This window comes from Macrotis lagotis, chromosome 2 (assembly GCF_037893015.1).
Source record: "Macrotis lagotis isolate mMagLag1 chromosome 2, bilby.v1.9.chrom.fasta, whole genome shotgun sequence".
NCBI lineage: Eukaryota > Metazoa > Chordata > Mammalia > Peramelemorphia > Peramelidae > Macrotis > Macrotis lagotis.
Genome location: NC_133659.1, coordinates 221,306,513 through 221,330,660, shown reverse-complemented (window position 1 = coordinate 221,330,660; position 24,148 = coordinate 221,306,513). Strand labels below are relative to the sequence as shown.

Below are 24,148 nucleotides of genomic sequence, written 5' to 3'. Positions count from 1 at the left end.
TCATACTGGAGGTGGGGATGAGGGCCCCTTCTCTTTCTCCCCACCCTCTCCTGTAGCCCTTTTTACCCTTGTACTCCTTTCTTGGGGGGCTTGCTCTTGAACTGACGGGTTTGCCGCTGCTTAAATTTGGGTGGTCCTTTCCTAGGGGTAACTGGTCCTCCAACCACTCTGGTGGCTGATCTGATCTCAGGCTTGGGTGGCTCCAGGTTCATGATGGGGCTTTCAGTCCTTCAAACGCTAGAGGAAAGGAGAAAAGAATCAAACTTCTCTGCTTCTAGTTAAGAAAGAAATCCTCCTACTTTCTCTGACATCTCCTCTTCCAGTGTGGTACAGATGGAAAAGTCCCCATTTGGGTGTCAAAAGGTCTGAGTTCCAATCTTAAGTCTCTATGATAGTCTGTGCTACTTAACACTTTGGGGCTCCAGATCTCTCCTCAGCAAATTCTCATATCCCTTTTTGGTTCTAAAACTATGATATCCTCTCCTGGAGTCCTGTTAAACTCCAATCCAGGACTCTTCTAATTAGGCTCTACCATACTCATTCCCCAAGTGTTCCGGATGATAGTTCTAAGGAGCCAGGATGGAGCAATCAACTGAACCCAAATGGTCAAATTAACTCAACCAGAATTTATTAAGTGTTGAGAAAGGAAAGGCAAAAGAGTCAAAAACAGGCCCTACTCTCAAGGAACTCAGTCTAATGGGAAGGAGACAACATGCAAACAACTATGTATAAAAAGCTATATGCAGGATAAAATGGACATACTCTCATAGGGAAGACCCTAGCCTAGGAGGAAACCAGGAAAGGATTCTTGTAAAAAGTAGAAGTTTAATTGTGATTTGAAAGAAGCAAGGAGGAAGAGAGGAGGAGAGAGAAAAATTCAACCCTCTCAAGCCAGCCACTGAAAATGCATGGAGTAGAGGAATGGAGAGAGTCTTAAGTGAAGGAAGCTGATGTAAATAGATTGCAACATAGGCTATCCGAGTACCACTTGGCAGGTGGCATGGAGTGCAGAGTCTGTACAGTCTCCCTGACTGACAAAGTTTGGGTTCTCCTATTTCATAGCCTGACCTACTTTCTAGTCTTGTAGTCCCAGCCGTTCTCCATATCCCCAAAGCCCCATTGACCTTGGAACAAAGGAGGCTTAGCATCTTCTAAGCTTCTATTAGGAAGGAAAGACTAACACTGGCTTCCAGGATTGCCATGAGAATAAAATGAGATCACAGATGTGAAAGTCCTTACACAAAATACACTATACCCATGTGGGATATTAACAAAAAGAAAGAGGTTAGGATTGTCAGCATTAGCAGTTCAGAGACCTGGATTTTCTCTAGTTCTGGCCCTGCTGATGGCTGAGTGACCTTGGGCAAGTAAACTTTCTGAATCTGTTTCCAAATCTATAAAATAAGGTTGTTGCATTAGATGGTCTTAGAAATTCCTTTTCAGTTTGATGAATTCTGAGATTTCCAGAATTACAGTCAGTGAAGTATCTTGTTAGGAAGATCTGAGTTGAAATTCTGCCTCTGATAACTTCACAGCTGTCTGGTCAAGAACAAGTCATTTGCCCTCCCTGAATATTGATTTCTTCATCTATAAAATATTAGTACAGAGGTATTGTAATGCTCAAATGAGATCATTTATGTGAAATGTTTTGAAAATTTTATGTCTATTAGAATTATTATTATTGTAATTGAAAGTGGTGGTTATTTGAATATCATTCATTAAAGTAGGGGTCCTCTATTCCTATTCTCTTAGAATCATGAGACAAATGGATTCAATCCACATTAAACCCTAATGAGTATGTAACATTATTCTAGAGGAAATACAAAAGTGAGATAAGGCAGTTGAGCAGAGATAAGACAGACAAAGATAACTACATACCCTAGGGGAACCCTGGCTTCAGTCTTTTGACTCAGTATCAAAAGATACTGTGTGAGTGTATATGTGTGCCTACACACATACATTTTTTTTCTGAGTTGTGCTAATAGATGTGCTCTCCCTCTTCTGGGATAGGAAATAATTTCCCTTGTCCCCTAAAATATTTTTGCTGATATCTAAGCTATTCCCCTCCAAAAGTGAATGAATCAGGAGATAGAATTCACTAGGAGAATTCTATCATAGGAGTCAGAGGATCCCAAAAAGCCTCCAAAAATTTTGAGTCAGAACTTGTAGTGAGAAGGTAAGAAAGGTCTGTATTTTCCTGGATAGAAAATGGTAGGTTGGGCATCTAGAGATAATGGTCATTTATGGGGAAATAGCCAAATGGTGATGGACCTGATCCATACTTTCCCTCACCCTCCTTTCCCAATTAAACTCTGTTCTGAGTTCCTACCCTACCTCTCCCCACTCCCCATCCTCCAGTGCAATAGAAAAGATGACAATAGGGTAACTTACCTACACTGAGCAAGAATTCAGGGGGCCATGGGAGAGAAATGGTAAAAAAATTTCCAAACTTTGTTCAACACTTCTTGCTACCCTCCCCTGACTTTGCCCACAGGATACTTCAGAGCCCAGACAATTTATTTTGTTCGTGAGTAATTGGATTACTTATTCCTAATGAGATTTTAGTGACACTGTAGAGGATTAAAAAGAGGACAGTGAGAAAGAGCTATACATGTGTTCAAGCTGGGGAATGGAATGGTAGGGGAATAGAATCAACAATACCTGGAAAGGTCATGTCATTCAATTATCCTGCGGCTTCATTTACCTTACTTACTTCCCAGTTCAAAACACCCCTCCTTCTATATAATATCCCCATATCAATGGTCTCCGGTATTAGAATATAAACTCCTGGAGGGTGGGGACTATCTTTCTTTTTAAATTTTTATCACCAGCACATAGCACAGTTCATGTTATATTGTAAATGCTTTTTCATCCACTTTATTCATGGTAGGTGAAGCACCTGCAGAGTAGGAGAGTGTTGGAGATACTAGAGAAGGGTCATTACAAGGGCTGGATAGATGAATGTGTAGTTTTAGTCTGACCAGGGAAAAGGTAATGGTTCCCAGCTCCATCCTACTTCGGATAGCTGCTATTTATATGGACTTCACAGTTTGCAAAGCACTTTACATACATTCACTCATTTAATTCTTATGACAGCACTGTGAAATAGCACAGATTTTGAGCACATTTTATGAATGAAAACATTGAGGCAAAATTAGATCATGGATCTCTCCTGACTGAATTTATCACTTTACCTACTACCCTGTTATAGTTCTAGGACTTGACCTCCAATTCAATTCAACAAACGTCTTTTGGATATTTACTCTGTTCCAGGTGCTGGAATTTAAAGACAAAAGCAAAAACAAAATCATTCCTGTTCTCAGGAGGCTTACATTCTATTATGTACACAAATTAATATCTTCACAAGCTGACCCTGGGAGGATCTGAGGAAATATTTTTCCTAGGTGTTGATAGCTTACAATTCTTTTGAAAATTGCTTGGTCATAAACTTTGACCATTTATCTATTGAAATATGGCTCTTGTTCTCTCATGTGTTTGAATCAATTCTTTACATATCTTCTTCACTGCACTTTTCAGAGAAATTTTCTGCAAAGACCATTGTCCCCCAGCTGTTTGCCTCTTAATTCTAACAGCACTGACTTAGCTTATGTAGATGTAATCAAATTTTCATTTGTATCATCTATGATCCTCTCAAGCTCTTGTTTGGACAAAAACTTTGCTATCTACAGGTAAAAAGGTATCTCCTTTTTACTCCTTTAATTTGTTAACTCTGAGACCTTTCAAATCTAGGTCAAGTATCCACTTGGAGCTTATTGTGGCCTATTGAGTGATGTTGATCTCATTTCTGCCAGACTGTTTTCTAACTTTTCCAGTTTACCAAATAGAAAACCCTTCTCCAGCCCACCCACCTGAGTCACATGTTGTACTCCTTAAAAAAAAAATAGGCTTGGGGGGACCAAGTATACAACAGCCACTATGATTTGAAAAAGAAAATTTTAATGAACTTTAAAGGAGAAAAAAGTTATTAAGCAAAGGAAGATTCTAGAAATTGTAGCAGTGAGGTTTATTTTTTTCTACCTCTTCCATATCTCTCATCTTTAAGTCCCACCTATCCCCCTCCTTTCTCTTCCTACTGCAATTATTATAGTTGTTTTTTTGTTTTTTGTTTTCTCTAGACTAATGTAATAGATTTTTAACTGCCCATCCTTTCTCTGGTTTATGCCTCCTCTACTTAATCTTCCACACATTGTTTTACTCTTCTTACTCAAAAATCTCATTTCCTCTCGTCTCTGGTAAATAAATATACAAACTCTTGATCCTATATTTAAGGGCCTCTCCATAATTTGATTCAACTTATTCTTTTTTTTATTTTATTTTAAGGCAATGGGGTTAAGTGACTTGCCCAAGGTCATACAGCTAAACAATTATTAAGTGTCTGAGGGCAGACTTGAACTCAGGTCCTCCTGATTCCAGGGCCGGTGCTCTATCCACTGTGCCACCTAGCTGCCCCAGTTCAACTAATTCTTCTCGGTTTATCTCACATTCTGCTCCTTTGTAAACTATATGCACCAGCCAAACTGGACTACTCTGTCCAACAGTTTTGTCCTGCCCTCTCTCATCTTCATAGCTTTCCTCTTACTTTCCCCTATGCCTGAAAACTACTCTTTTCCCCCCTCCTTCTTTACCTGTTTTATCCTTTCTTCTTTCAATGTTCAGCTTACACACACTTCTACCACTAACCTTTTTTTCTGAATTCTCTTCCTATTCTAATATTCCATTGCATTTTGTCTGTACCCCTTATCCCATTCTCCTCTGCACCAGTTATTTTTGTCTATTCTATTGTAAATTCCTTGAGAGCAGGATGTCTGTCTGATCCATCTTTGCAAGTGACATTTTTTTCCTACCATAGTACCTAATCACTGGCTCTTAAGAAATGGTTGTAAAATTGAATGGGAAAAAGCTAACTTTTATTTGGTTCCTATGAATATAGAGTACCCTTATTTGTCCCTTTTCTGGTCAGGTGTCTCTGGGTCTTTCTTATACACAGTATGCAATCTCAGTTTTCAGTTTTGCAAGTAAAGCAGGGCAAGTTTTCATAATAATGGTGGAGCTATAACCAGGCTCCCCTGCCCTCCATTCTCTATTTATGCCAATAGACCAGGTTGTTGCCTCACTACTCTGGTGTGTTTGTCCCCCTCAATAAAAACCTATTGCTCCTTTTCACCTCTAAGCCTCCTTGGCCCCTTTCTCTACAATCTTACTATTGTTTCCACTAAGAGCCACCTCCCCCACCTGCTCCTAAGCCTCTAATTATCTTCCACATTTTGTCAACAGATCTTCCCTAAATATCAGCTCTGTCTCAGTTGGAAGGATTCTAGGACAACTTAAGGAAAAGGTGAGAGCAAAGTATACAATTTTTCTTTTTTCTGGAATAAGATTCCTTTTAGGTGCCAGACAGCTGGGATGTCTCCAGACTAGAGGTTAATTACATAATATAATACCTTGAGTTTAAATTTTGGAAATGCAAAGAAAATTTTTAAAAGAAACTTCTTTAGCAAAGTGCTGGGGGGAACCTTCTAGAAAAATATATTCTGGGGATTGGTCCTGTTTTCCCATTTCCAATACATACATATGAGTGTGTGTGTGTGTGTGTGTGTGTGTGTGTAATATCTGCACTGAAATACTCTACAGTATATCTCAGCCATTACAATGAAATTGTCAAGAGAAGGAATTTAGTCCAACCTCCTCTTTTTACAGAGAATTTAACTGAGGCCTAGAGAGGTAAAGAGACTAGCTCAAGATCATTTGACTATTAAGTGATAGTAGCAGGATGAAATTTCTCTTGAATCCTAGCATACTGCTCCTTCCAATAAAAAGGACATTATCATTTTGATACTGTGAATAACAGTGATAGTCAATATTAACACACCACACACACACACACACACACACACACACTTAAATTCTTTAGTGAAATCTGAACATTCGAGGCCTCAGCATCTCATTAATGATTCTCCAAGAATAAGTTTATGAACATTCGAAATGAAGATGGGGACTAAATGCTACGGCTTACTGGAATTAATTTTGTTCCCTAAGGATGATGGGATTGTCTTTCCCTTCTTTAAAGATTAACAAGATGTTCTTCTTGGGGGCATTGAGGTGGTACAGAGATGGTGAGAGAGTACTGACCCTGGAATCAGGAAAACTTGAGCTCAAATCCAGACTCAGATACTTAATTACTTACCTATGTGACCTTGAACAAGTCACTTAATCTCATTGCTTTGCAAAAACCCCCCAAAAAAAGAACTAAAAAAAAAAGTTCCTTTATGTGCATATGTGTGAGAGTCAATAATAAATGACATATTACAATAACATTTTTACAAATAATTAAGGATGATATGTAAAAGAAAAAGAGAGTGCAAGCAAGTTTGTGCATGCTTCTGATCAAAACAGGCCCAGGAATGTGAAAGATGAAGGCAGTACTTGTCTACAAGGTGTGTATGTTTGAGGCTAAGTATGGTTTGAGGAATGAGTGAATAAGGAGAGACATAACCATATTGAGTACCTGAGAGAAAAGGCAAGAATGAATTTTTTAAATAGATGAACAGATTTACTTTTAACAATAAATTCATAGACAAAAGCAAAAACTAATCAAGTCAGTGCTGACTTAAAGGACATTAAATATTCTGGAAACCTTTCACTTTATCACTATGCTCCTGGATTAAATGCAAATGAAAGCAATTTTGTTTACACTCTTTAGCTACCAGAATTGGATTAGGTTTCTTCTGTCTCTACTGTTCTGTCTCTCTATTCTTCAGCTAGCTTTGCAGACACTTGGGGAGATTTTTAAAATGACATAGAAAGGGGGTGGCTAGGTGGCTAGGTGGTGTAGTGGATGAAGCACCAGCCTTGGAGTCAGGAGTACCTGGGTTCAAATCCAGTCACAGACACTTAATAATTACCTAGCTGTGTGGCCTTGGGCAAGCCACTTAACCCCATTTGCCTTGCAAAAACCTTTAAAAAAATGACATGGAATGGTGTTTTTCTGCTTAATAACCAGAAATCCAGACTTAAATAACTGCAAAAAAGCATTGAGATGATTTAGGGCCTTTCAAAAGGTCCCCAGCATTATACTTCACTTTCTCCATTATGGAATCATCCATCTAAATCTGGAAGAGGTCTCAGGAATGGCCATCCCTCTGAAGACCAGAGAAGTTAAGTGACCTGCCCAGTATCACATAGGGAGTGTCAGACACCAGATTTGAACTTGTATCCTCTGACTCAGAGCCAGTGTTTTTTCCATTATAGTACACTGCCTCTCCTTTTTATTCTATTTCACTTCAAGCACTAATAATGTTGTTTGTGCTGTCAAGAATCTCAGGATGATAAAGTATAAACTAGTGTATATGATGGTGCAACACAGATATACAAAGAGGTAATTATTTTGTTTATATAACACATAGAAATCTGATGCTTCACTGAAATCCTATTCCTTTGCACTTTTCAATTGTAAGGGTGGTGTCCCTGAATCCATGAAAGCTATGCAAGTGGACCACAAGCCCTGGTAGATCCTTCCAACCTGGAAAGGTTTTGGCTTTGGGCTTATCTATGGACTATATCAGGGCCATCCAAGGACCAGTCTAGCTATGTTTGGAAAGGTTGGACACCAAATGATGAATTATTCTGGCCACAGAAATTCAAATCTACCTGACACAAGTGAATTGTAAACTACATTGCCAAAAGGATTACTCACATCAATAAAAATAATCCAGTTCTCAGCATAACCATCTGGTATAAAATCATTCAAATACAGTGAGTACTCTTGACTAAGTACTGATGGGATGGAAATCTGATGCTCAAATAACAAGCAGAGAGAACTATCAACTTTTTTTTAAAACATTTATTTTTACAAGCATTTATACTTCTCTCCTATTGTCACTCCATCTCCCCCCTCCCCCAACAATAAAAAAACCCAAAATCCTGGGGCAGCTAGGTGGTACAGTGGAAAAATCACTGGCCCTGGACAGAGTTCTAATTTGACCTCAGATACTTAATAATTACCTTTGCTGTGTGAGCTTGGGCAAGTCACTTAACTCCATTGCCTTAAATAAATAAAATGTTTTTAAAAAAAGAAGAGGCAAAAACCCCAAATCCTTATAACAAATATCTATCATCCAGAAAAACTAGTTCCCACCATGTGTAATAAAGAGTGCTTCATGGGCCAGCTAGGTGGCATAGTAGAAAGAGCACCAACTCTGGAGTCAGGAGGACCTGAGTTCAAATTCAGCCTCAAACACTTAACAATTACCTATGTGACCTTGGGCAAGTCACTTAACCGAACTGCCTTGGGGGGGGGAACAAAAGAAAATAAAAATAATAAATAAAGAGTACTTTATTCTGCATTGGCATTTGATATGATTCATCTTCCTCAGAATTCCTCTGAAAATCATGTTTTATCAGAGTTACGTTTTCAGAATTTTTTTCTCTATGATTTACTTGTCATTTGTGTTAAAACTGTATCTTGGTCTGATATTTGAATAACTTCCCCTCACTCCCTTCTAGTTAGTTAGTAAGCAAAGTAAGTTAACAAGTAATAATATCATAAAGTTAGGTTGCAAAGGGAAACCTAAAAATCATTTGGGTATATGAGGTGTTAAGAGAGGACTAGCACCTCTTTATAAGGTCCTTTATAAAGTCCTTTCCAAGACTGCTGATCCTGCCTTTGGTGTGCACCTTTCACCCAACTCTCACTTGCAGCTTCAAGAAGTTATAGCATTTGAAATATCTACATCTGGGTAAAGCCATCTCAAGAGATGGGTTATAATCCAGGTTGATGGTAACCAACCCATTGGTGAGTTAGGGAAGTGTCTACCCCAAGCATGTGATGACTTCCCCAGTGAAATGTATAGATGAGAACAATTTGTTCCAATATCCATGAAGGTGGCAGAAGCAGTCACTGTGGAGCATATAAGAGTTTGGTCATCAACTGCATCCTGGGCCATCGATATTTCCTATCCTTTGTCCTTGTGATCTGTGATATTATAGATCCCCTTTCAAAACAGAAGATAAACAACAAGAGAAGGCACTTATAAACTGTCCCATAGATCAAAATAGCTTAACAGTTCCTTGCAAACTGTTTCACAAAATTAACCAGTCCCATCATGAGACAATGTACTAAATCAGGGGAAATCAATTGTGCTTTTCCTGTAAAGGGCCCTTTGGTTCTGCTAACTGTCCATGGTCTGTAAACCTAAGATAAGCTCCAGGGAAAAAACACAGGATGAGCAGCAATATACCAAACTCTGCTCTCTTTCTATTTTCTTCCCCATGTTACCTCTCTCCCTCCACCACTGATAGTCATACCTTTTGCCTTTGTACAGCCTTCCCTGTGCCATTTGTCCCTGTATTTTCTGGGCTGTTTAACCTGTGGTCTTTCCTAGAGAGAATCCCAAGAATTAGGCATGCCTGGCACACCCCATCCCCAATTCAACCCAAAAGAAAGCCCTTGTGGTCCCATTCCTTTGTTCTACAAATTAATTAGCAATTCATCATTACAAAAATTGTTCTTCTAGTTCTACTTAATTGATCTTGCAATAATTCAAAGACATATTCCTCTGAACTATCTATTTCACCATTTGTTTAGCCACTTCCCAAAAGGTGGGTGCCTTCTTAGTTTCCAGTTTGAAGAAGGAATATTTTCTTCTTAATTGTTCCCAAAAATATAGTAAGACAGTTATTTCCATAAGAGGTCCAAAAAGAATAGAATACTATTGTGCTATGGAAAATGATGAAGGGGATGGTTTCAGAAAAAACCTGGGGAAACTTATATGAACTAATATAAAGTGAAGTGAGAAGAACCACAATTACATAGTAAGTAACAGTAATACTAAAAGGAAATCAACTATGGAAGACTTGGTAATTATGATCAATATACCTATCTAACCTAGCTCCAAAAAGACAGAGATTGATGGTTTTTAGAGTACAAAATGAAGCATTTTTCCTTTTATTTTTCTTACCTTTGGGGGGGGACATAGCTAAGGTGGAAAAATATTTTGTATAATTTTATATTTTTAGTGGGTATTGTATATCTGGCCTTCTCAATGAGGGTAGAGAATTTGTAACTGAAAAATGTAAATAATTTTTTTAAAATGCCCTGGAAAAAACAGTAGCTGTCATGATAACAGCTAATTTTTATTTGGATATTCTTTGTTTCCCACATTTGCTTTATTTCCTTTGTCAGAACTCCATAATTACTTTACCCATGTAGGTTCTGAATGGTATATGTAGGAAGATCTGAGTTCAAATTTGACCTCAAGAACTTATTAGCTGTGAGACCCTGGGTAAATCATTTAAACACTCCCTGTCTCAGTTTTCTCATCTGAAAAATGGGGCTAATACCAACACTGACTCCCAGGATTATTGTGAAGATTGAATGATATATTTGTAAAGTACTTTGCAAACTTTAAAATGTTATAAAAATGTTAGATATTGTCATTTTATTTTTATTATTATTATTTTTGTGGAGCAATAGATTTTCCTGAATTACATATATTGTCTCTGCCAGTTTTTCCTTATCTCTCAATATTATTTTAAAATTAAGTAGCTTAAGTATAATAAAAATGACAATTCTACCAAAACTAAACTACTTGTTTAGTGCCCTACCAATCAAAATTCCAAAAAATTACTTTAATGAGTTAGAAAAAGTTGGAAGAAAATTCATATGGAGAAATAAAAAGTCAAGAATTTGAAGGGAGTTAATGAAAAAAAGTACAAAAGAAGGGGGCTTAGAGTGGTGGATCAGTGGAATAGACTAGGTGCAAAAGCAGGAAACTATTATAGTAATCTGCTGTTTGATAAACCCAGAGTCCAGCTATTGAGATAAAAACTCTCTCTTTGATAAAAACTGCTGGGAAAATTGGAAGTTAGTATGGAAAAAACTTAGATTAGACCAATACCTCACACCCTTTACCAAGATAAGATGCAAATGGATACAGGATTTAGATATAAAAAAACAATACTATAAGCAAATTAGAAGATCAAGGACTAATTTATCTGTCAGATCTATGGAAAAGGGAGCAGTTTATGATTAAGGAAGAGATGGAGAGCATCACCAAAACCAAACTAGATGATTCTGATTACATTAAAGTAAAAAGCTTTTGCACAGATAAAACCACTGTAACCAAGATCAAAAGAAATGTAGTAAACTGGGAAACAATCTTTACAACTAATGATTCTGACCAAGGACTCAGTTCTAAAATATACAGAGAACTGAGTCATATTTAAAAAAAAAAAAAAGGCATTCCCCAGTTGACAAATGGTCAAAGGATATGGAAAGGCGATTTACAGATGAGGAGATCAAAGCAATCCATAGTCATATGAAAAATTACTCTGAATCATTAATTATTAGAGAAATGCAAATTAAAGCTTCTCTGAGGTAACACCTCACACCTCTCAGACTGGCCAGAATGACCAGAAAAGGACCATGATCATTGTTGGAAGGGTTGTGGGAAATCTGGGACACTATTACAATGTTGGTGGAGCTATGAACTTATTCAATCTTTCTGGAGAGAAATTTGGAACTACACCCAAAGGGCAACAAAAATGTGCATACCGTTTGATCCAGCAATACCACTACTGGGTCTATACCCTGAAGAGATGATGAAAAAAGGGTAAAAACATCACTTGTCCAAAAATATTCATAGCAGCTCTGTTTGTGGTGGTAATGAATTGGAAATTAAGTAAATGTCCTTCAATTGGGAAATGGTTTAGCAAATTGTGGTATATGTATGTCATGGAACACTATTGTTCTATTAGAAACCAGGAGGGATGGGAATTCAGGGAAGCCTGGAGGGATTTGCATGAACTGATGCTGAGTGAGATGAGGAGAACCAGAACAGCAACATGGGGGTGATAATCAACCTAGATGGACTTACTCATTCCAACAGTGCAACAATCAGGGACAATTTTGAGCTGTCTGCAATGAAGAATACCATCTGTATCCAGATAAAGAACCATGGAGATTGAACAAAGTTCAAGGACTATTCCCTTTAGAAAAAAAAACCAGATATCTTATTGTCTGATCTTGTTATCTCTTATACTTTTTGTTTCTTCCTTAAGGATATGATTTCTCTCTCATCACACCCAATTTGGATCAATGTACAACATGGAAACAAAGTAAAGACTGACAAATTGCTTTCTTTGGGGGAGGGGTGAGAGATGGAAGTAAGATTGGGGGAAAAATTTTAAAACTCAAAATAAATTCTTTAATAAGATAAAAAAGAAAAAAATGATTGTTAAAAATTTTACTTACATGCAATTAGGAGATATTTAATTATTTTTTAAAAAGAAATGGTTACTTCGTACAGAGATCAGTTTTGAAATTTTTGCCACATTGAATAAAGTTCAGGAGGAATTGATACAGAATAATTCAAAGATTATCTTACATATTGGACATCTGCAATTTGATGTGTTTAATTCAAAGTTCACATGATCTATTTATTGTAACTTTGAAATATCTGTTTTAGAAGGATGTTTTAAAAACAAAACTTCCCTTTTTTATCTAAAAAAATAAAAAAATTAAATTAAATAGCTTACAAATTATTTTTTGATTTTAAAAAAAATTATATCTATCTTTTCATACTCATAATCTCTCTTCAAGTTAAGTGTGATATGCACATTTTATAGGTATGTAAAAAGGAAAAACAGAAAAAATTATTTATCCAACAATGATGGAATCATGACTAGAATTCAGGTATCTTAAACCCATCATCAAGAGGCTATCCTTCTAGACTCTTTCTCTAGTTGACAGTTGGGAGAAACAAGAAATGAAGTTTATTTATTTATTCATATGGGGGGGGGGCTTTGCAAGGCAACGGGGTTAAGTGACTTGCCCAAGGTCACAAAGTTAGATAATCATTAAGTAACTGAGTCAAATTTGAACTCCAGGGCTGGTGCTTTACCCACTGCACCATCTACCTGCCCCAAAGTAATGAAGTTTAAATAATTTATAAAAAGTCAAAACCAAGGCAACTATAGGATCTTGGATATCAAACTGGGATCTTAGAGATCATGTAGTCTAATCCCCTAGAGATGAGTAAACTAAGATCTAAAGAATTTAAGTAGCTTGCAATCACAACATTTTCTAAAGAACACACAATTAATAAATAAAGCAAGGAGTTTCCTTTATAAGGCTGACAAAGTCACAAATATCAGTGGGAAACCTGGGGAAACAAAACATGTACAAAATAGCTATGGGCTCAATTGGTTATTACTGTGGTTCTGTTGTCTCTGTAGATCTGTTTCAGGGTCTTAGAGGAGTTTTTCTAAAGAATTAAATGAATTAGTTAATGCTGAAAGCAATAAACCCTTTCATTGAACATGTTTAAAGGAAAGTCATGTGCATATTTTAACTAGAGATAGCAAAGCACGTACAGAGGGACAGAGCTGACACTTCCAAAACTGGGACACTCTACCACTGATAATACACAAAGTAAGGGAAAGGAAAGGATGTGGCCTGGGAGCCTTGGGTGTGATGATTTTTATGCCAAATTACACTATTGGTATTACAAGTTATACCAAGCTCTTGCTACAGTTTCTGGATTCATTTTCATTTCATCTGCTTGGTTCAGATGTTCTACTGAGAGAATGTCTTTTCACCCAGAGATTTCACTACTACCATATTACATACATAATCATCATCATCATAAAGAGCTAGCATTAATGTAGTGCTTTAAAGTTTGCAAATTGTTATCTCATTTGTTCTACAAAAACCCTGCAAAGTAGGTGTTATTATCCTCATTTTATAGAAGAGGAAACTGAGGCTGAGATGACTTGCCCTGGATCATACAGATACAAATATTGTCTGAGGTTGAATTTGAACTCAAGTCTTCCTGACTCTAAATCCAGCATTCTATCCTAGGTTCTACAGAAAGACTTTCTTGATTCCCCATCCTCTATGGCTTATTTTCAGTGTATCCTGTATGTACTTTGTTATGTACATAGTTGTTTGCAGGTTGTCTCCTCCATGAGGCTATGAATTTAGAAAGGAATTGGATTTAAAATCACACATACATACACGCAAATAAAATTCAATTCAATAAACATTAAGTACCTATCATGTCCTAGCCCCTGAACTTGGTGCCTCACAATTAAGGAGCTCACAATTTAATAAGCAAACAAATATGTACAAATACATATATACAGGATGAATAAGAAATAAATGGGAGGAAAGGTACTAGAATTAAGGGATTGGGAAAGGCTTCCTATAGGAGAAGGATTTTAGATGGAACATAAAGGAAGCCATGGAAGTCAACTGATGGAGAGGTGGAGGAAAAAGCCTTCCAAGCATTGGAGATAGCCAGAGAAAATTCAAGGAGTCAGGAGATGGAATGTCTTGTTCACAGAAAATCAAGGAAAAGGGATACCTAAGTGACACAAAAGGGACACCTAAGTGACACAGTGGATAGGGTACCAGCTCTAGATTCAGGAGGACCTGAGTTCAAATTTGACCTTAGACACTTAATAATTACCTAGCTGTGTAACCTTGGGCATGTCACCTACCCCCCATTGTCTTGCAAAAACTGAGAAAGAAAAGCAAGGAGGTTAGTGTTATTGGATCAGAATAGGTGGTGGGAATTAAGATGTATGAAGACTGGAAAGGGTTAGATTTATGAAGGGTTTTTAAAAGCGAATGGCTTTTCTATTTATTTCTGGAGGTAGGAGAGAGTCACTAAGTTCACAAGAGTGTTGGGAGGATGGGGATATGGATGGACTTATCTAAGAAAATCACTTTGGTGGGCTGAATGTGGGATGGATTGGAGTGGGGGAGAAGGCCAACAGCAGGCTATTATAATAATCCAAGAATGAGGTGATGAAAACCTGCACTGCAAAGGTGAAATTGCCAGGCCTTGAGAACAGATTGGATATGGAGGGTAGGTGAAAGACAGTGAGGAGTTAAGGTTAACCCTAGGTTAGAAGCCTGAGGACCTGAAAGATAAAAGGAGGATTGGATTTAGAGGAAAAGATAACCAAGTTTGATTTTGAACATGTTGAATTTAATTCATTTGAAGCAGATATACATATATATATATGAGAGAGAGAGAGAGAGAGTTAAAAGGTTGGAACAAAATATATTTTGCTTCAGCTGAAGTGAAAAAAGCAAGGGTAGCAATCCTTATCTCAGACAAAGCAGCTGCAAAAATAGATAGCTTTAAAAGAGATAAGGAAGTAAACTATATCCTTCTAAAAGTTATCATTGACAATACAATAATTTCAATACTGAATATGTATCCCAATGAGATAGCATCCAAATTCTTAGAGGAGAAGCTGAAGGAACTACAGGAAAACATAGACAGCAAAACTCTACTAGTGGGAAACCGCAACCTCCCACTCTCAGATTTAGATAAATCGAATCATAAAAAATAAACAAGAAAGAGTTAAGGAGGTAAATAGATTGTTAGAAAACCTAGATATGATAGACTTATGGAGGAAACTGAATGGGGATAAAAAGGAATATAGCTTTTTCTCTGCAGTACATGGCACTTATACAAAAGTTGACCATGTACTAGGGAATAAAAACATCATAATAAATTGCAGAAAGGTAGAAATAGTGAATACATCTTTCTCAGATCATAATGCAATAAAAATCATATGCAATATTTAGCCAGTCTGATTATAGACCCAGAACTAATTGGAAACCAAATAACCTCATTTTAAAGATTGAGTGGATCAAACAACAAGTTATAGAAAGCATTAATTATTCCATCCTAGATAATGTCAATAATGAAACAACATTCTAAAACCTATGGGATTCACTCAAAGCAGCTTTCGGGGGATATATTATATCTTTAAATGCTTACATGAATAGAGAAACATGTTGAGTTTAAAATTTCTACTGGACATCCAGGAAGAGGTATCTGAAAGTTGGAGTTGTGAATCTGGAGCACAGCCAACAGGTTAAGGTAATTTTGCTGAGAATCCTCAGCAAAAAGATGATAATTACAGACCAAAGCACAGACCAGGAGATCAGTAAGAGCCTTTCATAAGACATTGAAGGAACTGAGGTCCTTTCAGGGGTGTCTCAATAACACTCAAAAGCTCAGGAAACACCCCAAAACCAGGGCAGGCTGAGGAAATGAGGAAACAGAAAAAAAAGGAAGCTGATCATAGATAATTAGTTTGGTCCCATGGAGAATGAAAGCACACATGTATCCAAAGCCAACAAGAAAAATAGGAATTGAGCTCAAGGTCCATGGCAGAGCTCAAAAAAATTTTTTGAAAGTCAGGTAAGGGAGGGAGAGGAAAAATTGTGAAGAGAAATGAAAGTGATGCAGATAAATTATGAAAACCAAGTCAACAGCTTGGTGAAAGAAATACAAAAAAAATTACTAAAGAAAATAATGTTAAAAACCAGTTTAGGTGGGGCAGCTTGGTGGCGTAGTGGATAAAGCACCGGCCTTGGAGTCAGGAGTACCTGGGTTCAAATCTGGTCTCAGACACTTAATAATTACCTGGCTGTGTGGCCTTGGACAAGCCACTTAATCCCATTTGCCTTGCCAAAAACCTAAAAAAAAAAAACAAAACAGTTTAGGCCAAATGGGAAAAAAGGCAGTACAAAAGGCAAATAAGGAGAAGAATGCCTTAAAAAGCAGAATTGGCCAGCTGGAAAAGAAGATAAAAAAGCTCTTTGAAGAAAACTCCTTCAAATGTAGAATGGAACTAAAGGAAGCTGATGACTTTGTGAAAACTTAAGAATAAATAAAACAAAAAAAAAAACCGAAATTAGAAGATGTGAACTATCTCATTGGAAAAACAACTGACCTCGAAAACAGATCCAGGAGAGATAATTTAAAAAGTATTGGGCTATGTGAAAGTCATGACCAGGAAAAGAACCTAGACTTCATTTTTCAAGAAATAATGCAGCAAAATTGTCCTGAGATACCAGAAGCAGAGGGTAAAATAGAAATTGAGGGAATTCACTAATCACTCCCTGAAAGAGATCCCAAAAGAAAAACCAGGAATATTATAGCCAAATTTCATAACTCCCAAGTCAAAGAGAAAATACTAAAAGTTGTCAGAAACAAACAATTCAACTATCATAGCTCTATAGTCAGAATTATACAGGATCTGGCAGCATCTACATTAAGGGCTCATAGGGCTTGGAATATGATATTCCAGAAGGCAAAACATCTTGGTTCACAATCGAGAATCAACTACCCAGCAAAACTGAACATCCTTTTTCAGGGGAAAAGATGAACTTTCAATGAAACAGGGGACTTTCAAACTTTCTTATTGAATGAAACAAGAGCTGAACAGAAAGTTTGATCTCCAAGTAGAGGACTCAGGTGAACCATAGAGGGGGTGGGTGAGAAGGACTGATTATAAGGAACTTAATGACGTTGAACTGTTTATATTCCTGCACGGGAAGAAGATACTGATAACTCATATGAATTTTCTCATGTATAAGAGCAGTTAGAAGGAGCATATATGGACAAGGCACAGGAAAGAGCTGACTATAATGGTATAATATAATAAAAAAGATGGAGTCAATGAGTGATAAAGGAAAGTACTGGGAGGAAGGGAAAGGAGAGGAAGAAGGAGCTAAGGTAAAGAAAAAGCTTTTACAATGGAGTGGAATGGGGGAAGGCAAGAGGGAATGAGTGAGCCTTCATGCTCATCAGAAATGGCTCAGAGGGGAAATAACATACACACTTAATAGGGTATAGAAATCTATTTTACCCTAGAGAAAAATAAGAGGAAAGGGATGGGATAAGGGGGGGAATGGGGGAAGGAAGTGGGGAGTAGATGATAGAAGAGAGGGTAGATCATGGGAGTGGGTACTCAGATACAACACTTTTGAACAGGGACAGGGTGAAAAGTGAAAGTGAATGGAATAAATGAGAGTTAGGAGTAATAGAGTGGAGGGAAATGCTAGTAATAGCAACTGTGGGAAAAATATTGAAGCAACTTTTCTTCTGGACTTAAGATAAAGAAGGCAACTCATCCCAGAGACAGAGCCATTGGAATCAGAACACTTTTTTTTCTCCCTCATTATTCTTGAGGTTTCTCTTCTTTTTTTGGGGGGGGGAGGGAAGGGGGCTTATGTTTACTCTCACAACAAGATTATTGTAATAATATAAAATAAACCAAAAAAAGATTAAGCACTTAAAAAAAGAATAAAGAATAGGAGGGAAAAAAGAACTATCTGTCATCCAAATTATTGCTTCAAAAAGAATCGTCAATATTTTTTCTATTAAAAAAAGGTGATGATAATCCATAGAAGCTAGATCACCAAATGAAGTCTTTTTGAAAGAGAAGAGGGCCCAAGACAGAATCCATTTTTTTCTTTCTTCCTCTTTTTATTCATCATTATAAAGGATAATTAAATGGGATGGGATTGGGGAAAGAAATAGAGAATATAAGGAATGTAAAAACTAAATGCTTGTTGATGTTGGAGACTGCTGTTAAAAGTTTGCCATGTTCGAACAGAAATTTTATCCTTATAACCTCATCTAATACAATCAAAATGAATAGCTGTATGATCTTTTAGCAAATCATCTCTCCAGGCCTCTGTAACCTCTACTATAATCTAATCATCGTAATATTTTTTTCCTTATCTTCATGTCTTAGAATCCATGTTTCCTTCAAAGCTCAAGTGGTGCCTTCTTCCGAATGTCTTCCTTGTATTTACATCATATGTATTTTTAATCTAATTATAGATGTTTATGTTCTCCCAATGGTGCATACCATTTTCACTTTTCTTATTGTTTTTCCTCGTTTTTTCCCTTTTATTCTGATTCTTCTTTCACAACATGACTAATATGGTATTGTTTACAGGATTGTATATGTAAAAACCTTAATCAGATTACTTACTGTCTTGAGGAATTCAAAATCTTGCAGAGTAAGTGAAATGAAAAATGAAAACTCTCCTTATATATAATTAGGAAAGAAATAAAATACTATTAAGAAAAAAAAGAAACTGTCTCACTTTGGTCACCCACATGGGGACTGTGAGCTGCCCTTTCAAAATCTGGATTTAAGTGCCTCCTGTATATCTAACCCTTTCCTATTGGATATAAGTATCTAGCCCATAGTCAACAGTTGAACTCAGGCTTAAATTTATGGTAGAAGAGAAAATGCTTTTCACCCAATTTTTTTAATATATTAAAATTTTTGAGTTCCAAAATCTTGCAGAAGTGAATGAAATTAGAAATGAAAACTATCCTTATATGTAATTGGGAAAGAAATAAAGTACTATTAAGAAAAAAAAGAAACTGTACTGACTTTGGTCTTCCATGTGGAGACTGTGAGCTACCCTTTCAAAATTTGGATTTAAGTGTCTCCTGTCTACCTAAGCCCTTTCATATAGAATGTAAGCATCCAGCCCATAGTCAACAGTTAATTGTTGATGAACCCAGGCTTAAATTTATAGTAGAAGAGAGAATGATTTTTGCCCAATTTTTAAAATATTTTTATTTAAAAATTTGAGTTCCAATTTCTATCTCTCCCTACTTTTTTTCCCCCTCCCCTCCCTGAGACAGTAATCCGATATAGCTGGTGCACAGACAATTATATAGAACATTTCCATATCAGACATTTTGTACAAGACTTGAAGAAAAAGTGAAAAAGTGAAAATAGCAATCAATATCAGTTCTTCCTCTGGAGATAGATAATATTTCTTTCATTAGTCCTTTGGGATTGGTTTGGGTCACCAAGTCTATCATAGTTGTCATCACACAATGTTACTATTATTGTACAATTTTCTCCTGGTTATGCTCACTTCATTAAGCATCAGTTCATCTAAGTCTTTCTAGGGTTTTCTGAAATCATCCTGTTTGTCATTTCTTTTTTTTTTAATATTATTTTATTTTTCCAATCACAAGCAAATAGTTTTCAACATTCATCTTTTTGTTACCTCTCTCCCCCTCCCCATGACATTGAGTAATGTTATACGTTATATGAGCATAATCATGTTTAACATTATTTCTATTAATCATGTTAAAGAATTAGAACCAAAGGGGAAAAAAACCATGAGAAAGAAAAAAAATTAAGTTTTTTTTAAAGCTTTTTAATTTAATGTAATCAGAATTATTTATATGGGTTTTTTTAGGTTTTTGCAAGGCAATGGGTTAAGTGGATTGCCCAAGGCCACACAGCTAGGTAATTAAGTGTTTGAGGCCGGATTTGAACTCAGGTACTCCTGACTCCAGGGCCAGTGCTCTATCCACTGAGCCACCTAGCTGCCCTTGAAAATTTTAAAAAAGGGGTGGCTAAGTAGCATAGTGGATAAAGCACCGGCCTTGGAGTCAGGAGTGCCTGGGTTCAAATCTGGTCTCAGACACTTAATAATTACCTAGCTGTGTGGCCTTGGGCAAGCCACTTAACCCCATTTGCCTTGCAAAAACCTAAAAAAAAAAGTTTTAAAAAAGTGTAAATCATATGCTATTGTCTGAAATCAGATTCCATAGTTTTTCTCTGGATGTGGATAGCATTTTCCAACACAAGTCTTTTAAAATCATGCTTAATTGGTAGCTGTGAGCTCTTCCACCCAGCATGCCCTTGCCTCCCCACTGCCTCCAGGTGCAGCACCACCATCTCTCTCATAAGGGTTTAAACTTGCCACCTCAAAGTTCGCCATGGATGATGATATTGCTGCTCTTGTTGTTGACAATGGCTCTGGCATGTGCAAAGTTGACTTTGCAGGAGATGATGCCCTTCCATTGTTGAACACCCAAGACATCAGGGTGTGATGGTGGGTATGAACCAAAAAGAGTTACGTGGGAGATGAAGCTCAGAGAGAGGTATTCTCTCAAGTTCCCCATTGAACATGGTATTGTCACCAACTGGGATGACATGGCAAAGATTTGGCATCATACTTTCTTCAATAAGCTCTGTGTGTCCCATGAAGAGAACCCTGTGCTGCTCACAGAAGCTACCCTGAATCCCATGGCCAAAAGAGAAAAGATGACTCAGATTATGTTTGAGACCTTCAAGACCCCAGCTATGTACGTTGCCATCCAGGCTGTGCTGTCCCTATATGCCTCTGGTAGTACCACTGGTATTATGATGGACTCCAGTGATGGTATGACCATCTATGAAGGTTATGCCCTTCCTCATACCATCCTCCATCTGGATCTGGCTGGCCGTGATCTGACAGACTACCTCATGAAGATTCTGACGGAGAGAGGGTACAGTTTCACTACCACAGCTGAGAGGGAAATCATGCGTGACATCAAGGAGAAACTGTGCTATGTCACCCTAAACTTCGAGCAGGAGATAGCCACTGCTGCCTCCAGCTTCTCTCTGGAAAAGAGCTATGAGCTCCCTGATGGGCAGGTTATCACTATTGGCAACGAGAGGATCTGATGTCCAGAAGCTCTCTTCCAACATTCTTTCTTAGGTATGGAATCCTGGGAATTCATGAAACTACCTTCAACTCCATCATGAAGTATGATGTTGACATCCATAAGGATCTATATGTGAATACCATATTGTCAAGTGGTACCATGTACCTAGGCATTGCTGACAGGATGCAAAAGGAGATTACAGCCCTAGCCCCCAGGACAATAAAAATCAAGATCATTGCCCCAGCTGAGTGCAAATACTCTGTCTGGATTGGAGACTCCATCCTGGCATCTCTTTCCACCTTCCAGCAAATGTGGATCAGCAAGCAGGAGTAGGATGCATCTGGGCCTTCCAATGTCCACTGCAAATGCTTCTACTGTTAGTGTTTGTTTTTTTTCTCAAAAGGATGTGATAATGACCCAAAAAACAGATGAGATTGGCATGTCTTTGGTTTTTTTTGGGGGGGGAGGTGGGCACTTGACTCAAGATTTAAAAACTGGAACAGTAAAGGTGATGAGCAGTTTAAGTATGTTGGAGGCAAACATCCCCAAAATTCTACAGTGCATCTTCAGGACACTGATTATACATTTTTTTTAAGTCATTCCAAATAATTGTATAATGCATTGTTACAGAGTTACTTACCTCTATAAAGGTGGCTATCCTGCTCTTAGAGCAAAGGAGCTCTAAGCTTAACAAAACATCTAGAAGGGGAGGGGGGGAGGTACTAGTATTGCTTTTCATGTAAATTAATGTAATCTTTAAAAAACTTTTTGTATCTTCTGCCTTAATACTTGTTACTTTTTTTTAATTGTCAACCATAATGGATGGCCCCCTAAAATCCCTCCCTGCCTCCAACATAGATGTGAATGAAGACTTTTTGTAGTCTCCCTGGAAGTTTAATAAGATTGGTGGCAGTGCTTGGGGGGAGGAGAGGGGCTTTACCTGTTTACTGACTTTAAGACCAGTTCAAATAAAAATTCACATGTTAAAGAAAAAAAAAACAAGCTTAATCCATGAACTGCTGAGAAGAGCAAAGTCCATCAAAGCTGATCATCAAAGTTGTTAAAATGTACAGTGTTCTCCTGGTTATGTTAACTTCACTCATCATATTCCATCATATTCATCTATCACAATTTGTTCAGCCATTCCTCAATTAATGGGCATTTCCTAAATTTCCACTTCTCTTCCACTACAAAAAGCTACTTGTCATTTCTTATTTTAAAAATTTTTTTTGGTTTGTTTTATATTATTCAATAATCTTGTTGTGAGAGTAAACATAACCCCCCCTCCAAAGATGAGAAAACTCAAGAATAGTGAGAGAGAAAAAAAAAATTACTTCAATCCGTGTTCAGATTCCAATGGCTCTGTCTCTGGGATGAGTTGCCTTCTTTATCATGTCCACCAAAGAAGTTGCTTCAATATTTGTTCCACAGTTGCTATTACTAGCTGTATTTCCCTCCACTCTATTCCTTCCCACTCTCATTTATTCTATTCTCTCTCTCTCCTTTCACCCTGTCCCTGTTCAAAAGAGTGTTTTATCTGAGTATCCTCTCCCATGATCTTCCCTCTCTTCTATCACCTAACCTACTCCCCCCCTTCCCTCCCCCCATTCCCCCCTTATCCCATCCCTTTCTTCTCATTTTTTTCTCTAGGGTAAGATAGATTTCTATACCCTATTAAGTGTGTATGTGATTTCCTCTCTGAGCCATTTCTGATGAGAATGAATACTCACCCATTCCCCCTCCACCTTCCCCTGTTCCACTCCATTATAAAAGCTTTTTCTTGATTTATGCGAAATATCTTAGCCCCTTCTTCCTCTCCTTTCTCTTGCTCCCAGTACTTTCCTTTATCACCCATTGACTCCATCTTTTTACTATATTATACCATCATGTTCAGCTCCTTCCTGTGTCTTGTCTACATATGCTTCTTATAACTGTTCTTATGAGAAAGTTCACATGAGTTATCAGTATTTTTCTTCCCATGCAGGAATACAACAGTTCAACATCATTAAGTTCCTTATAATTAGTCCTTCTTATTCACCCTATCATTCACATGAGTCCCATACTTGGAGATCAAACTTTCTGTTCAGCTCTGGTTGTTTCAATAGGAAAGTATGAAAATCCCGTTTCACTGAAAGTCCATCTTTCCCCCTGAAAGATGTTCAGTTTTGCTGGGTAGTTGATTCTCGGTTGTAAACCAAGATCTTTTGCCTTCTGGAATATCATATTCCAAGCCCTATGAACCCTTAATGTAGATGCTGCCAGATCCTGTGTAATCCTGACTATAGAGCTATGATAGTTGAATTGTTTGTTTCTAACAGCTTTTAGTATTTTCTCTTTAACTTAGGAGTTTTAGAATTTGGCTACAATATTCCTGGAAGTTTTTCTTTTGAGATCTCTTTCAGGGAGTGATTGGTGAATTCCCTCAATTTCTATTTTAGCTTCTGCTTTTAGTTATCTCAGGGAAATTTTGCTGTATTATTAAGTCTAGGTTCTTTTCCTGGTCATGACTTTCACATAACCCAATAATTTTTAAATTATCTCTCCTGGATCTGTTTTTGAGGTCAGTTGTTTTTACAATGAGATATTTTCTTCTAATATGGGGGGGGGTGAGTTTTATTTCTTCCTGAGTTTTCACAAAGTCATTAGCTTCCTTTAGTTCCATTCTGCATTTGAAGGAGTTATTTTCTTCAGAGAGCTTTTTTATCTCCTTTTCCAGCTGGCCAATTCTGCTTTTTAAGGTATTTTTCTCCTCATTTGTCTTTTGTGCTTTTTCCCTTGGTCTAAACTGGTTTTTAACATATTATTTTCTTCAGTATTTTTTGTATTTCTTTCACCAAGCTGCC

At 37.2% G+C, this 24,148-nt stretch overlaps 1 protein-coding gene and 1 pseudogene across 2 annotated transcripts in view; one reads left to right on the top strand and one right to left on the bottom strand.

Annotated features, from left to right (window-relative positions):
* The window catches only part of PDE6G (phosphodiesterase 6G), a 31,461-nt gene that overhangs the window by 2,828 nt on the left and 4,485 nt on the right, over positions 1-24,148 (bottom strand). For both annotated transcript variants that reach the window (XM_074224919.1, XM_074224920.1), the window contains exon 2: positions 67-237. In XM_074224919.1, the coding sequence (XP_074081020.1) occupies positions 67-212 (146 nt within the window). In that variant the 5' untranslated portion in view covers positions 213-237. The remainder of the gene's footprint in view (positions 1-66; positions 238-24,148) is intronic.
* LOC141511452 (actin, cytoplasmic 2-like) lies at positions 20,640-21,638 on the top strand (annotated as a pseudogene).